Here is a 13,018-nt window from a genome sequence, read left to right as displayed (position 1 = left end):
AGAGAAGCACAAATTTGAGAGATATCCAAGTTCACACAAGACCCAGTGTTACAAAACCAATCAACACACAATATCCAGGGTCATTGACTCCTTTCATGGGACATATGAGGAGTGGCTCAAATGACGTGTGCCACTTGCAAAGAATACAAAAAGCATGGATGTGGGCCTACAATATCCTTGGGAACAAAGGACACACACCAACTGTACCTCGGAATACATCATTTATCTTATCACATGCCCCTTTAGGAAGCAATGACCATGAGAAAAGGTGAAAACACGTATAATGGAGCATAGAAGCACCATCAGATGTCAAAAACTGTAATACTAAACCTACGACATATTACTTGGAAAAACTATACACAGCAAACTATCTAGCATGGACTGTGCTGGACAAACCTAGATTTAATTCAAACTTGGGCGATAAAAAACACTGCTCCTGACAACAGAACAGAAATGGGTATATAGACTGAAGAGCCACAAAATTGAATTGAATGACAACATCCCGTGGAACACACTTAATGAATAGGACTGAGCACAACCGTGGTCCTCTTCTGTCTTCAACCACCCATACGCCTAGCTATGAGCGCTGGGCATTAAGCCTAATAGAAAAATCACAAGCCGCGTTGTACCCACTAGACCTAATCTGGAGTTAACACCACATTTTATCCCCACACGGTTTCTTTCAGAAGCGGGGTCTCCAGCTCTGCATCGTCTTTTTACAACAGTGCACCACCTGGTAAACACTGTGAGCCTGAGCGCATTCCTAACTCACAAAAGTTGCCCACTCCCATCCTCGTACATAAATGCCCCTTGTACCAAAGTTAGTAGTTACAGGACAAGTAATTATGTGAACACCATTAATAAAATGTGTGTAGCGGCACAATAGAGTAGTTATTACCCAATGGCTGATTATGTGCATACCACCATTCGAATGTGCATAGTGGCAGATTCAATCATTGCCATAATACCCATCTTATACTCAACTTGTGGTGCACATTCAAAATCCACCTTTGGTTAGGTCCACGAGCACACACATTGTAGTAGTAAACACATTTTTCATCCCATTAAATTAAAAGAAGACATGCTAGGCAAGTGAGCTCCTAGCAACACAATGACAACGAAAACACATCATGATCACCTGATACGACCACGTGACATGGACCGAGTCACAAGATCGAAAATCCTCCCGCTTTGAGAGGGGCAAGGAATTCTGCATCTCGCTACCTTCACTGCGAGTACTGGAAGTTTTCCTGGGCAGAGCACCCACCTTGATGAAGTATGGAGTTGTGTGGGGAGAGCTCCGCGGGACAGAGCCGCAATGAGATGCATAATTGCCCTAAATAGCGGATATGGCATTGCTATAAGAGAATGCAGCATAACGGGAGATTACCTTTATCACCTATCACTGCTAACAGGTATCCCAAGGTGTTTTTTCACATCATAGCAAGTTGTTAAAGGGGCAGTATGTCTGTACCACAGCCCAAACCATTTATGGTGCTTTACTGAGAGGCTGTTTCGCAATACAACGAGCCAGACATTTACATTGTTTTTAACTTGTTTCATCCCACGACTCTTCAGTTACCCGCCATTGGGTCCTGCATGTCATTATGTAATTTTCTGCTACTGTTAATATTTGCTATATGTATTGATAGTTAGTTCAATAATAGCAGTTTTTTCTTTGTGTACATAGATGAAATTAGATATAACTGCAGCGATGTCATCACTGCCGACATCGCATATGTTATTACCCCTCATCCATGGCATCAAAGAGTCTACAAACAATTTCCCTTTTCCACTTCTCTTTCCTGGCAGTGGAAAGCAGGCATCTATTTTAATGGGGTGTGGCTAGGTAGAGTGGCTGCAGAGCATAAATAAAGGCCATAATTTGCAGTACTGATTGTGATTATTGGATCCAATGGAAAAGCTCCTGGAAGGAGTGCAAAGTGAAATAATGAAGACAAAGGGGCAGATTTATGAAGGCCCTGCGCCGCCGGTGCGTCACTTTTTCCCATGTTAAAAGTGACGCACCGGCGGCGCAAGGCCTTCATAAATCTGCCCCATAGTCTTTCTCCCAGTGCATGGGTGAAGACAAGGAAGTCCAACTTGCCTCTTCATTCACAATAAAGGTTTTGGTGTTGGGTCTCTGAATAACTTGTATTTTGATATGCAAAAAGTTACTGCTCCAAATCTCAGTAGCCTGCAAAAAGGCATATATTAACACTTAGTGCTAATCAGTGGAGTGTAACAAAAACCACCTCTCACAAATTTACACCACTAAGTGAATCCCAATCATCTAGGTCTAGTCAGCTCTTATTGATATTTTTACAATAGACTGACAAGTTCGAACTGATGATTTTATTACACTGATGTATTTTTGGTGTAATCTATTGCTAGTGCTATCTTTTGATGCCTTTTGAAGCATTGTTCTTTAAATCCTGTCAGTCAGATTCACTGAATTTACAAAGCATGTGCTGGTAAATTGATGTCAAACTCAATGGTAAAATAAAGTAAATTAACATGAATGATCTGGCAATGTATGTTACCATCACAGTTAATGATGTAATACCAGTATTAGAAAAACTATGGTTTACAGACCTGGTTGTAGGTCTAAATCTAGAGCAACTATTCTTGACGTTAATTGAAGTACATAACACATTGTGAATACTGGAAAAACTAGCTGGTGGACCTAAAATTTGGTAATATGTCTGTTTTGTAGCTCTCACGGAAGCACGAGTTTATGAGCGACACCAACCTCTCAGAGCATGCGGATGTACCTCACAAATCACCAGTGCTCAAGCAAATGAGCTTTGCAAGTCGCTCCATGCCAACTATTCCAGGTATATAATATTCCTCCTTCCTCTATATGGTCATGGAACTCCTTGGTGACTTGAAATATCCTTATAGTGTACAGCAGGGTGTTTACTTTATCCCAAATATAGTAGCCATATTCAAGCTTGTGTCTATAATGAAAATGCATTACAAACATGTCATTTGGCTTATTTTCTGTATCTACCTTCCTGTTCAACTATCAGTCTGGAATACATTGTGTGTTACAACTGAGTGTTTATTTTGTTTCCCCTCAGGGTTACGTCTTTCTCTGGTGAATATTCCAACATCAGAAGATGAAATAGCCTCCCGCAGATTGAGCCAGCAAAGTTTTGACTCTTATGAGGGAGAAAGAAAATCAATAAAGAAAAGCAAAATGAATCAATTTTTTAGAGGAAGGGTAAGTTAGTAGAAAAATACATTGATCCACTAATACCATATACTACTACATGAGGGTGGCTGTGACATGCATTTTTGTCATATCGCTATCATAGCGGTACAAAAGGGGGTGGTGATGGACGGAGCATCTGAACCAATCAAACACTCACATCCAGTCAACAGATCTGGGTTTAATCCATCACCGTTCTTTAGCCCACTCTGCCACCCCAGTTCAGACATGGCCATATGCAAATCAGTCTGACCCTGTGCCTCATGGGAACAGTCCAGCCCGAACTGCCAAGCCATGCCTTCCCTGGACCAGAAACAAGCTTCCGAGGACCGGTTTCTGGCATTTCATCATTTTGGGAAGTATGTAGAAGTATGGTGCAATAGGTTGGTCCCTGATCAGTTAGTCAGCTTCCTGTTTGGAAATCCAGTTGTTAGCTATACCCTCCTCCACCAGGGTTGTGATGCCTTTGGCAATTTCAATGATGGGGTCCTTACTTAGAGGCCTGTAGTTTCTTTCGTCAAATAAGAGATGTCAGCTAGCCTAATGATGAAGCATGTCACAACCTTCTGAGTGAGGGCAGTATTTTCACACTTAGCACGTGCCACCACCTTGACTATCACTCTCTACTTCTCTGTGTGTGTATCAGTGTATGGTTAGGAAGGCCAGAGTAGAGCATGCAGCCTCTCCGACCTTCTGTATGTGTGCTCCGTTTGTAATTGCATCGTCGACCTGGCAGGTGCACCCACTTGCCAGGCCTTAACCTTCCTTTTTCTTAAATGTAAGACACCCCTAAGGTAGGCCCAAGGTAGCCCCATGGGCAAGGTGCAATGTATGTGAAAGGTAGGACATGTAGTAAGTAGTGTGACATGTCCTGGTAATGAAATACAGTGTATTTCGTTCACTATTGAAAGGCTATCTGTCCCATAGGATAGAATAGGAGTTTATTTATAACATCTTATAACTATACCTTCCCATTGGGACAAGATAGAAGGATGGAGTTTAGTATGCCTGTACTCAGAATATAAAAATGCATCCTTTAGTACAGATGATTTTTATATTGTGTGTTTGAAAATACCCCTTTTAGGAAGTCAGTATTTTCATGCTTAGCCATCCTGTGTGCCTCTGCTGGTTTGTGTATTGACTGTCTGGCTTTGGAGTGACATGGGCTGGGGATCTACATTCTCTCAAGCAGCCATGGGGGGGGTTGATGTGTGTCCTGCCTTTCCTGAATGAGTCAGGTCTGGGCTAAATAGACCTGGGCTACATTTAGAGTACTGGGAGGAGGTTTCAGTAGCACCTGAATAGGCCTGGTCTCTATTCAGTGTGGTGGGAGGAGATTTACCTTGCCCCTGAGAAGGCCCTGTCTGCCTTGGACAATGCTGTCTCCACCGCCTGCCAGACCCCAGAACTTTAGATTACTGCTGAACTAAGGAACCTGCCAGGAGGAAGAGCTGGAAAAGCTGTCAGGAGAAACTGCCACTTTGCTGCGTGTTCTGCTGTGTTGGCCTGCTGCTTGCTGCTTCTGTCTTAGGAAGGGAAAGGACTGGATTATACTTTTATCATCTTGCTGTGAGAGTTTTCTCCAAGGGCTTGAAGTAGAGCTTGCCCCCTGTTGGAAGTCTCAGGGAGATAAAAGACTTTAGAGAACTCTTTTGGGACTAAGAAGACTGCCAAAGAGAAGAGCTGGAGAAGCTGTGAGGGGGGACTACCACGTTGCTCTGTGCTTTTCTGTGTTGGCCTGCAGTGGCTGCTTCTATCTTGGGCATTGAAAGGACTGAACTGAACTTTCTGCAACTTCTTTGTGTGAGTTTCTCCAAGGGCTTGAGATAAAGCTTGCCCCCTGTTCAAGAAGTCTCAGGAACAGCAGAGACTTCAAGTTCATCTCTGGGGACTGGGTGTTTTGTGCTGTGCTACAACAGAAGAAAAGCAAACCAATTCCATCAACAATGCCGCTGCTGACTCCGTGTCCTAAAGGCACCGGAGAGGGCACCACCGCACCTCGCAACACAGCGCTGGCCTCACCAACAATGCTACCTGACTCCGCCACTTTGCCACTGCTTGCGCCATGACCTGAGGGCACCGCACTCTGAACTCCCTCGCTTCACGCAGCCACCCTGATATCACCAATGATGCTGAACCCCGCTGACATCAATGCCGCTGCTTGCATTGTGATTCGAGGGCACCACTCATAAGTTACATGATGCACAACCCTAATACTGCACCGCAGCCTTGGCCTTCCGACGCCGGTGACATTGACTCCAGTTCGTCAGCTGACGACAGCGCTTCTGTAACAACAATGCCGCTGCTTGCACCATAATCTGCCAGCACCGCGGCAACCACTGCATCAGTTGGCTCCTCAGCCCTGGTCTCACCGTTGCTTCTGGATGACCGTCCCCGAGCCACTACCTGCACCACGACCTGAGGGCATCGCGCGCTGCACCCCTTCACTTCGCAGAGCAGCCCTGATGCCTGCCGATGCCAGCACTCCCGCGAGGAGGTCAATCTGCAACTCATGTGACTTCAACGGCCCGACGACTCTTACACCGACCTCCGAAACACACTGCGGACGCCTGCTCTTTGGGGCTCAACAAGAGGTCTCTGACATCCTATATTTCTAAAAGGTACTGTTTTGCGTGTCTTTCCAACACTGCGCTGGCCCGCAACACTGCAGTCAGCCAGAACTTTTTTTATTTGTTGTTCACAACGCTGTGTGACCTGGACACAGCTATCAACTTCAAGGATCTGAATTTTAAGTCTATATTTGATTATTGAGCATTCTGAGAACTGTATAGTGGATTTTTATCCTTTTTCGTTTTGTTTGCACCCAAAAAATATTGCTTATTTTTCTAAAACTGGTGTGTTGTCTTTTTGTATTGTTTTCACCTTATTATTGTTGGCTATGTGCAAATGCTTTACACACTGCCTCTGAGATAAGTCTGGCTGCTCATGCCAAGCTACCAAGGGGGTGAGCTGACTATGAAGAAGGGTCCTTACTTGGACCCTTCTTCATAGTCCGGGCCAAGTACCTCTGCCAACAAGAGACCCCAATTTCTACCAATAACAATTGAGAAACCTGGGGGACTCTGCAGGGGATAGGGATCTTTTGGGACCCAGAGGTGCCATATAAGCAAACTAGTGCCTGTTGGAATGGAAGACGGAGCACCATGTGAAGGACGTTGCCGGTGAACTCCAGGCAGCTTATGAGGGTGGGTCTATGTTGAAGGCAGCTAGGAATTCCAACAATAGAAGGAGACAGAAGTCACCTTAATTTATGGTCAGCTGCATTGTCTCTGATGTGTAAGGCAACAGTTACAGCCCTGCTGCATGATCTGAAACCAACTTGTAGTCATGCAGGAGATGGACAACAATTATGTGATCTTTGATTTGAACATGTACTGTTTTTTTCAGAGATCTTGCAGACGAGTGATGGACTGGTAGCCGGCAAGGTCCTCGGGAACTAGTGTAGGTTTCTTTGGGAGTAGGAGGATCAAGCCTGTCTTGAGAGCCTCTGGGAAAATCTCTTGAATGAGGGATGCATTGACATCACAAAGCTGATGGTGCGGTGGTGCTCCAGCGGACCGACCGCGGCCGGAGGACGATATTAGCCGTGTTCTCTGGCGCTGGTAGCCTGAAGCAAGAAACCTATTAGTGTGGCAGAGCGAGCACACCGTGACCACCGCCGTGGCCGTGCTCTCCCGAGCGGGGCACCGACCATCAACATTACTAGGTGCCTGCCTAGAGTCTGGTCACTTAAACTCACAGAGCACAAAAGGCAAAAACCATCTCCTTGGACATACCTGACTGAAGTTCATGCCTGAGCGCTGCGAGCATCCCGACTGCCGGCTCTCCCGCCTTGCCTGACTCCAAAATGGCAGACCGGCGGTAATCTCAGGCAGATGTAGACGGCTCCCCTGACAGGTCGTAGTTGGGTCCCACGCAAGGCAAGCACGAGCGGGAGGGCAGACCCGCTGTGGCGGACGTGCCGCGTGTCCTGCCCGGTAAGCCTGATGGAGAGAGCTACATTTCATGCATCGCTAGCGGATAGGCAACTGCACTATCACGCCCAGGAAGCTGCACAGACCTGGGATTTCTTAAATTGGGGCCTGCGCGCCTGCCCAACATCAGCATAAGCCAGGCGGCCCTATTCTGGGCGGCGGAGGGGGCTATTCGATCACCGCCTTCACTGATCATGTTATGCCTGACCCTAACATGGTGATCTCGAGGCACCGGGCCTAAGGAATGCAGCCTCAAAAGAAGAGCAAGCAGTAGCAAGGAATAACAAAAGATGGGTACATAGAAAAGGTAATGATAAAAGGAATATTCAATGGAGGGAAGGGTGAAAGTAAGGAAGGATGGATGAATGAGTTGGTGGTTCAATGAATCAGCTAGCCATCATGCGCGGTTGTGATCCCGTCCGGCTCACACACCGGAATCCGCCTTAATGCTGCCATCGAGACCTATACCGGTGAAAACGAGGGGCCGATGAAAGCAACGCACACGGAAAGCTTGGGGAACCTTTTCAAGTTATAAAGAGCCCGGGGGCGTTGGTCCCGACGCTGAGGTCTGGATGGAGTGCGGCCGCGAAGAGAACATGGCGAACACACGAGCGCACCAACGTGCGCCTTGGCCCCGGGAATTGCCCATGTGCCTCCCAAAAAAATCACAAGCCAACAAGGTTTTAAGCTACTTTGGAAACTCTGACACGGGACAAGAACTAGGGCATAAATAGCCAAAGGAGAATATGGGGCTGACCCGCGATGATCTCTTGTCCACATTTAGGGACTTTATAAGTGAGCTGCGCAACAACATTAAAGCCGACATCATTGCTTCTTCTCGATGCCTTCAAATCTGCCCCTTACCCTTCCCGGCTCCATCTACCTTGTCCCCTATGTTCCCCTTACCTCTCCTTGCTCCATCCACCTTGTCCCCTATGTTCTTTAAATGCTTTTCTTGATACTTATGTAACTTTTAACTAATGTATATTGCAACATTATTGTTCCTGATGTAAAGCACTCTGATTCCTTTGGGTCTAGCCAACGCTATTTAAAACTCATTAATTAATCATGTTCCCATTGAGTACTCTTTCTCTCTTTGTCTACTTCCCTAGCTCCTATGCCCCCTCCCCTGAATCTCTCCCCTTGCCTGCTACTCTGCCTAGCCCCCTGTCCTTTGTGCCCTTTGACTAAGCACTCCTTCTCCCCTTGTTGGGGAAAGATCCAATATTTATACTCTGGAGTCTCAGCGAACCCGCTGAGAGAGTATAATGTGCCAAGGGAGCCACTCACAGCTGAGGTATGGTATGGCACCCCTTGCCAAAGCACTCCCTCTCCCCTTTTAGGGGAAGGATCCAGTTTGTATTCCTTGGAGTCTCAGAGACCCCTCTGAGAGAGTCCACTGCGTAAAGGGAGCCCCTCACAACAGAGATAGGGAATTGATACCACTTCCCCAGGGATCACAGCTTACTGGACTTTGGCCGTTGCTTTGACTCGTCCACCAGTTTGTGTCCCGTCACCCTTCCCCATCTCTTTCCATGCTGTGTCTCTCAACCTCCCCTCCTCTTTCCCGCCTTCATTATCTGTCTACTTCCCCTGCTCCTACCCCCTCCCCTGAATCTCTCCCCTTGCTTGCTTGTCCCCTTACATATTTGTTCTTATTGTTTATCTCGACCTTACAAGTAACTATGTTGCCATACTCTAATAACTGTGTAACCTTTGTAACGATGTAACCTGTAACTATGATCTGATACTCTTGTAAAGCGCACTGATACCTCCGGGTCTAGCCAGCGCTATATAAAACCTTTAAAATAAATACAAATAAATAATGGAGTAGGTGTGAATGAGCATCTCAGAGAGTCTTTTGATGTAGGTAAAGGGTAAGACATCATCTTCATAAGGAGTGTCTTTACGTAGTTGAGTGTGTTGGTGAAATCTGCAAAAGAAAGAGCTTTGAAGGAAGACCATTTTGAGATTCTACATCAATAGAAGGACATAAAGATAAATCAGGCTCAGTATTGCCAAATGTGCTGTTGGATCTTCTGTGTTGCTTTTGTAGGCATAACATGTAGGAGAAAATGTTGCCTTCTTGCCAGTACTAGAAAAAGGTGCCTGCTCTCTCCATTTACAGCCATTCATCAATCAATCAATCAGTAAGGGTTGGTGAAGGGCAGCAACCCACCTGCGAGGGTCTGAAGGCGCTAGGGGAGCAGGTGGCTCATTTGAGTGCTCGGGTCATCCGAAGAGCCAGGTCTTGAGGTCCTTAATTAACTGGAGCAGGGTAGGGACTTGATGGAGGTGGAGGGAGAGGTCATTCTGGGCATTGACTGCAAGGTAGGTGAAGGACTGTCGTCCCGTTCTGGTCTTGTAGATGCATGGAAAGGTGGCCAGAGAGAGGTCAGCTGATCGGAGGTGTCACTTAAGAGTGTGGAAGGAAGGCGGTTGTTCAGGTATGCTGGTACGATGTTGTGGAGGGCCTTGTAATCATGAGTGAGGAGCTTGAAGGTTGTTCTTTTTTTGATGAGGAGCCAGTGGAGGTCGCAGAGGTGTTGGATGATGTGGTTGTGATGGGGGATGTCTAGGATCAGTCTGGTTGCAGTGTTCTGGACGGTCTGGAGTTTGTGAAGTAGTTTCTTGTTGATTAAAGCATAGAGACCATTGCCATAGTTTGCTACTGATGACCTTGTGTGTGACCATTTTTCTGGAATTTGATGGGATCTATTTGAAAGGTTTTCAGAGTATGTAGATGGTGTTGATACAGGCCGAGGTTACGGCATTGATCTGGCAGTTCAACTTGAGCGATGAGTCAAGTATGATGCTGAGGTTTCATGCGTGGTCCATCAGGGTGGGGGGAATTCTGAGGGCGGGGGGGTCACCATGTGTCATCCAAAGCAGAGGGGGTGGAACCAAGGATGAGGACTTCTGTTTTCTTAGAGTTGAGTTTCAGGCAGCTCTTCTTTATCCAGGTGGCGACGGCTTTCATCCCTTCTTGGAAGTTGTGTCAGGTGATGGTGGGTTCTTTGGTGAGGGAAATGATGAGCTGAATTTTTTTATTAACACTGCTAATTACGATGAACTCACAGGTGAACAACAGCGATTTTGCAGGTCCTGCTAGAGCATTAGTACTCAAACATTTTCTTTGGGGCAAAAATGAATGGTCTGGACAGTGACAGAGGGCCACATTGATGCCATTGGAGAGTGGGTGAAATCGGATAGAGAAGCACCTGGAAATAAAATCATGTAGGGCAAATATAAGAGAGGGCTTCTATATTCGGGGTTTCTTTCACATCACTCCTTTAAAATTAGGCTCCTAATCTCCTTAATAGATGTAGATCTGACTAGACATTGAATTTATAAAATATCCTTCTTTCATCTCAGTTGATCTTACTTCAATTTATTCACAATTACCAGTGAATGAGTGAAAGGGCAATGGAGCGAGAGAGTGTGTGCAGATGCACCACAGTGCATCCCACAGACGTGCATGAGGATTAGTCTCTTTTTACAGTTCAGAGATAAGTTTACCAGATAGCCTGGAGTTACCCTCCACCACAATCCTATTCACAGGGCATGATATTATGTGGACTATGCCTCTTTATTTACACGTGCACTATCTCCCCAAGCTGTGCCAACCTTTCGAGATGAGCTTCAGAGACATTGAAAACTTAATCAATTCCTGTGATTCTCAGAACAGCTTTTATAACCTTAACAAAAATCCATTAAGTAGAACCACACTTAAGTAATCAATACTTTGCTGTCTCCACTCTGCCAACATTAAGATGTCTAATGTTTTGTATTTACAGCTGGCTTCGAGAGCATCAGAAGATTTGAAACAACCTGGCGAGCAGTCTTTAGATCTGTAAATTTCCACCATAAAATATTGATATGTTTCTGCACCAGCTCCTGGAAAATAGATATTGTTGCTGACTGCTGCTGTGTCCAGTTTGTCAGTGACCACACATTAGTTAATGTTGCTTGGTGTCACTGCAGCATCAATGCACATGGATGTATTCATACAAACCTGTATTCGAGAGCAAACAATCGTAGGTATAGTGAAACCACCACTGAGCAGTAATAGTTACTGCCAATTATATAGACTTGTACTCTGCTTTACAAAACCTGTCAGCAGCAACTCTGAAATTCCTTTCAAACTCAGCCAACATATCCTCTCCCTTAGGATCTGTGACACCAAACTCCGCTGTCTTCTCATTGCTTAGATTACCCATCTGTCTTTTTGCTACTGTGTTTTCTTACCTTTTTCTGCTGCAGCGTTTGATTCTTTCTGTAATCACTGTTTGAACCTTTCCTACTAACATTATACAACAGCTAATCTGTAAATCTAATAACATTATATAGAATATGGTAAAAACCATGAGGTCCATTAGGATGGCGGACGGACATCCTGTCGGGGGCTGGTACTGTCCGCCACAAGGGTGGAGGAACCGTGCCCCCAATTAGGATGCATCCGCCACAGTGGCGGTTGCATCCTGCATTTTTTACATTGCTGCGGACGGTGCTTGAGGCACCGGCTGCCGCAATGCAAAAAATGCACGTTGTACATTTCAATGCACAACATGACAGGCACCGCGCGGTGCCTGTCATGGTGTACATTGAAATGCTGGGGGCCCCCATGTGCACCCCCCCACACCCCCTTCACCCGCAATGGGCCTCCAAAGCAAAGACCGTATGCCATTCCGTGGCGGCATTGCCGCCACTGAAAGGCATTCCTCACAGGCCATCCTAATATGGCTGGCGTTGTCTGATAGACACCGCCACCATATCAGGCCTTTTCCGCCGAGGTCGCAAGCCGACCGCGGCAGAAAAGCGGTACAAAAGGGGGTGGTGATGGACGGAGCATCTGAATCAATCAAACACTCACACCCAGTCAAAAGATCCGGGTTTAATCCATCACCGTTCTTTAGCCCACTCTGCCACCCCAGTTAAGACATGGCTATATGCAAATCAGTCTGACCCTGTGCCTCATGGGAACAGTCCAGCCCGAACTGCCAAGCCATGCCTTCCCTGGACCGGAAACAAACTTCCAAGTGAGCAATGGACTCACGTCTGAGCACACCCTGCCACACTTAGGGCTGTTCGGCTGGACTTTTCCCATGAGGCACAGGGTTAGACTGATTTGCATATAGCCATGTCTTAACTGGGGTGGCAGAGTGGACTAAAGAACGGTGATGGATTAAACCCAGATCTTTTGACTGGGTGTGAGTGTTTGATTGATTCAGATGCTCCGTCCATCATCCCCTTTTGTATCGCTTTGTTCGCCCTAAGTGTGGCAGGGTATGCTCAGAAGTGAGTCCCTTGCTCACTTGGCCACTGGATTCAAGATAGCCTGGCTGATGAGGATTATGAATCCGAAACCGGTCCCAGGATGCTTGTTTCCGGTCCATGGAAGACATGGCTTGGCAGTTCGGGCTGGACTGTTCCCATGAGGCACAGGGTCAGACTGATTTGCATATAGCCATGTCTGAAATGGGGTGGCTGAGTGGGCTAAAGAATGGTGATGGATTAAACCCAGATCAGTTGACTGGGGGTGAGTGTTTGATTTGCTCAAACGCTCCGTCCATCATCCCCTTTTGTATAGCGGCAGAAAAGCGGCAGACGGTCTTCCCCTCCGCCACGGTCCCCCCCCGCCATCATAATATGGCGGGGGGAAGAAAGGTGGCGGACGGGCAGGGGTGGCGGATGCATCGCCACCGCCTGCATGGCGGTGGCGATCCGTCCGCCATCCTAATGGACCCCCATGTTTGTATTATTTCAAATTCTGGATCTCCAACCCCGGGCTTTAGCGCCAGTTTAATTC

At 46.6% G+C, this 13,018-nt stretch overlaps 1 protein-coding gene across 2 annotated transcripts in view; it reads left to right on the top strand.

The window, feature by feature from the left end:
• DOCK2 (dedicator of cytokinesis 2) overlaps window positions 1-11,199 on the top strand; it is a 2,042,522-nt gene extending 2,031,323 nt beyond the window's left edge. For both annotated transcript variants that reach the window (XM_078653374.1, XM_078653373.1), the window contains 3 exons: window positions 2,717-2,837; window positions 3,084-3,226; window positions 11,007-11,199. In XM_078653374.1, the coding sequence (XP_078509500.1) occupies window positions 2,717-2,837; window positions 3,084-3,226; window positions 11,007-11,066 (324 nt within the window). In that variant the 3' untranslated portion in view covers window positions 11,067-11,199. The remainder of the gene's footprint in view (window positions 1-2,716; window positions 2,838-3,083; window positions 3,227-11,006) is intronic.
• Window positions 11,200-13,018: the final 1,819 nt, after the last annotated feature.

This window comes from Lissotriton helveticus, chromosome 7, assembly GCF_964261635.1.
Source record: "Lissotriton helveticus chromosome 7, aLisHel1.1, whole genome shotgun sequence".
NCBI lineage: Eukaryota > Metazoa > Chordata > Amphibia > Caudata > Salamandridae > Lissotriton > Lissotriton helveticus.
Note: the sequence above shows the minus strand (reverse complement) of the source record. Positions and strands in the feature narration are given on the sequence as shown.